The 2,058-nt window shown below is 58.0% G+C and overlaps 1 protein-coding gene across 1 annotated transcript in view; it reads right to left on the bottom strand.

Moving 5' to 3' along the window:
• Positions 1-1,686, bottom strand: part of CCDC177 (coiled-coil domain containing 177) — a 6,146-nt gene extending 4,460 nt beyond the window's left edge. The window contains exon 1 of the mRNA XM_026038223.1: positions 1,639-1,686. Coding sequence (XP_025894008.1) covers positions 1,639-1,686 — 48 coding nt within the window. The remainder of the gene's footprint in view (positions 1-1,638) is intronic.
• Between the last annotated feature and the right edge of the window lie 372 nt (positions 1,687-2,058).

Below are 2,058 nucleotides of genomic sequence, written 5' to 3' on the forward strand. Positions count from 1 at the left end.
CGCCGCTCCGCGGGCCCCGTTGCGCTGCGCTGCGCACACGCGCCTCGCTGTCCCGCCCGCCGCCGTTTCCCGCAGCGCGTCCCGGAACGGGCTGGGGCGCGTGGAGGCGGCGCGGCCGGGCGGACAGCTCCGCGCTGCCTCGGAGCCGCCGGCGCCGCTGGCAGCTGCGTTTCCCGCAGCCTCCCTGCCCGCGGGAAACGGGAGCGCGCCAGGGAGGTGGCGGGCGGGAGGCGGGTGGGATGCCGCGGCCTGGGGCGAGCTGCTGTTGCTGCCTGCGCACTGCTCTGTGCACCGTGAGCTGCAGGTTTCCTCGCGCAGCTTCAGGACGCCCGTAAGTGGTCTCCCAGTTGCGGCTGGAAGGGGATTTAGCAGCAGCTTTTCAAAGCAGCTGGATATGCCCTTAGGAGCCATTATCACACATGGAGTTGGATCCTTATCCAACCATCCTTTGGGATGGGCGCAGGAGAGGAGGTCTCTGGGGGCACTACAGGGCGTGATTCCTTCAGCAATACACCTTCCACTTGTGATTTTAAACCTAGTTGACACCTACCTTGTGTGGAAACACGCGCACTGGGGCAGAGCAGTGCTCTAAGGGTACGCTCCCGCTTTAATAGACAGTTTCCAGTGCAAAGCTTTGCCTTGCTGTCAGTGGTAGCGTGAGATGCAGGGCAGGGGCGATCGGAGTTACAGGCTTCAGTGGTGGAAATATTTCTATCTTGTCAACAAATTCATCTGCCTGATCTTAATTGCACACATGTTAATTAATCATTTCAAACCCAGCTTTAAAACTGTTCATACCAGAGTTTCTCCCCACTCCTCTCGGGAGAGCTACTTCACAACCTATTAAACAGTGGTGGTAAAACGTTATTAGTTACATCTAGCTTCAGGTTCTCCTTGCTCAGTTTTATCTTCCCACTAACCACCTGCTTGGGTTTCTGTCTTACGGATGTTTGTGAGCTGTTGCCATGCCCCTTGGAGCCAAGCCAAGCCTTTTGTAGGTATTTCCTCCTGGGGAACGGCTTTGGTTTTCCTCAGTAAGTCCTGCTCTGTCTCATGTGGTGGTTGCGCTGCTGTGCGGAGCACCCAGGCTCTTATGCTGCCACTGCTGCTCTCCTCCTGCTCTCCCGTTCACACCTTTCCATAGGGTCCCTGTCCGTCCGCCTGCCCAGGGGCTGCCGGAGGGCTCCCCAGGACAGGGCTGGGCAAGTCCTTGCTGGGCACCACGCGAGGACCCACGGGCACCTCCAGCCACAGGCTCCAAGTCCTGGTTTGGATCGTGGATGAGGCGCTGAGGGATCAGAGGGTCAGAGGGATCCCCGTGGCACCGTGATGCTGCTGAGGTTGGAACCCTCGAGGCTCCAAACGCAGGGCCTGGGCAGCCGTTGGGGGCTGAAACCCAACACGCTGCTAGGGCCGCGTAACATTTGACAGAAGCCGAGGCCTCCGTGGTGGCAGATGCGGAGGACAGGGAAGCGGAGGAGAGAGCCGAGCCCCGGGAATTAGCCTGGGACAGCGACATATGGCGAGGGACACGCAGAGAGCTACCGCCAGAAGCAAAACACGTGGCAGCCGCTGGGGACAGGCTCGCACCGCCAGTACTGCTCCCTAATGTGAAGCAGGAGTTTTAAGGACAGATACGGCAGCGGTTTCAGTTCGCATGGGCTGATTGTTGTTGTAACTGTTCATCTTACCAGGGCACTCTGTGGCGTGCGCAAACATTTGGCCCTCAGTAAAGAAAAGGGGATTTCTGGTCCCCGACTGAAAGGCTCAATAAGCCCCTGGCTCTGCCTGCGCTGAGGAGCACCCCTGTTGTCACTGCCCTGATGCCTTCTTGGGGTCCCACTGAACGGCTGCTTTGTGCGAGGCTGGTGTCTCTGTGATCTGCAGCAGTCTCTGTGTTTGGGCTCAAGCTCGGCACTTCCCAGGGTTGGCTGAAAAATGTGGTGGGATGGCAGAGAAAATTGAAAATGAAGGAAAAATACCTTGGCATTGCACGTTTCCATGGAAACAAATGGAGGTGCGGGAGTGTGGTTTATTTGCTTCAGGGATATTCTGTTA

The sequence above is a fragment of the Nothoprocta perdicaria genome, unplaced genomic scaffold, assembly GCF_003342845.1.
Source record: "Nothoprocta perdicaria isolate Ctin4 unplaced genomic scaffold, notPer1 scaffold_204, whole genome shotgun sequence".
NCBI classification, from domain to species: Eukaryota; Metazoa; Chordata; class Aves; order Tinamiformes; family Tinamidae; genus Nothoprocta; species Nothoprocta perdicaria.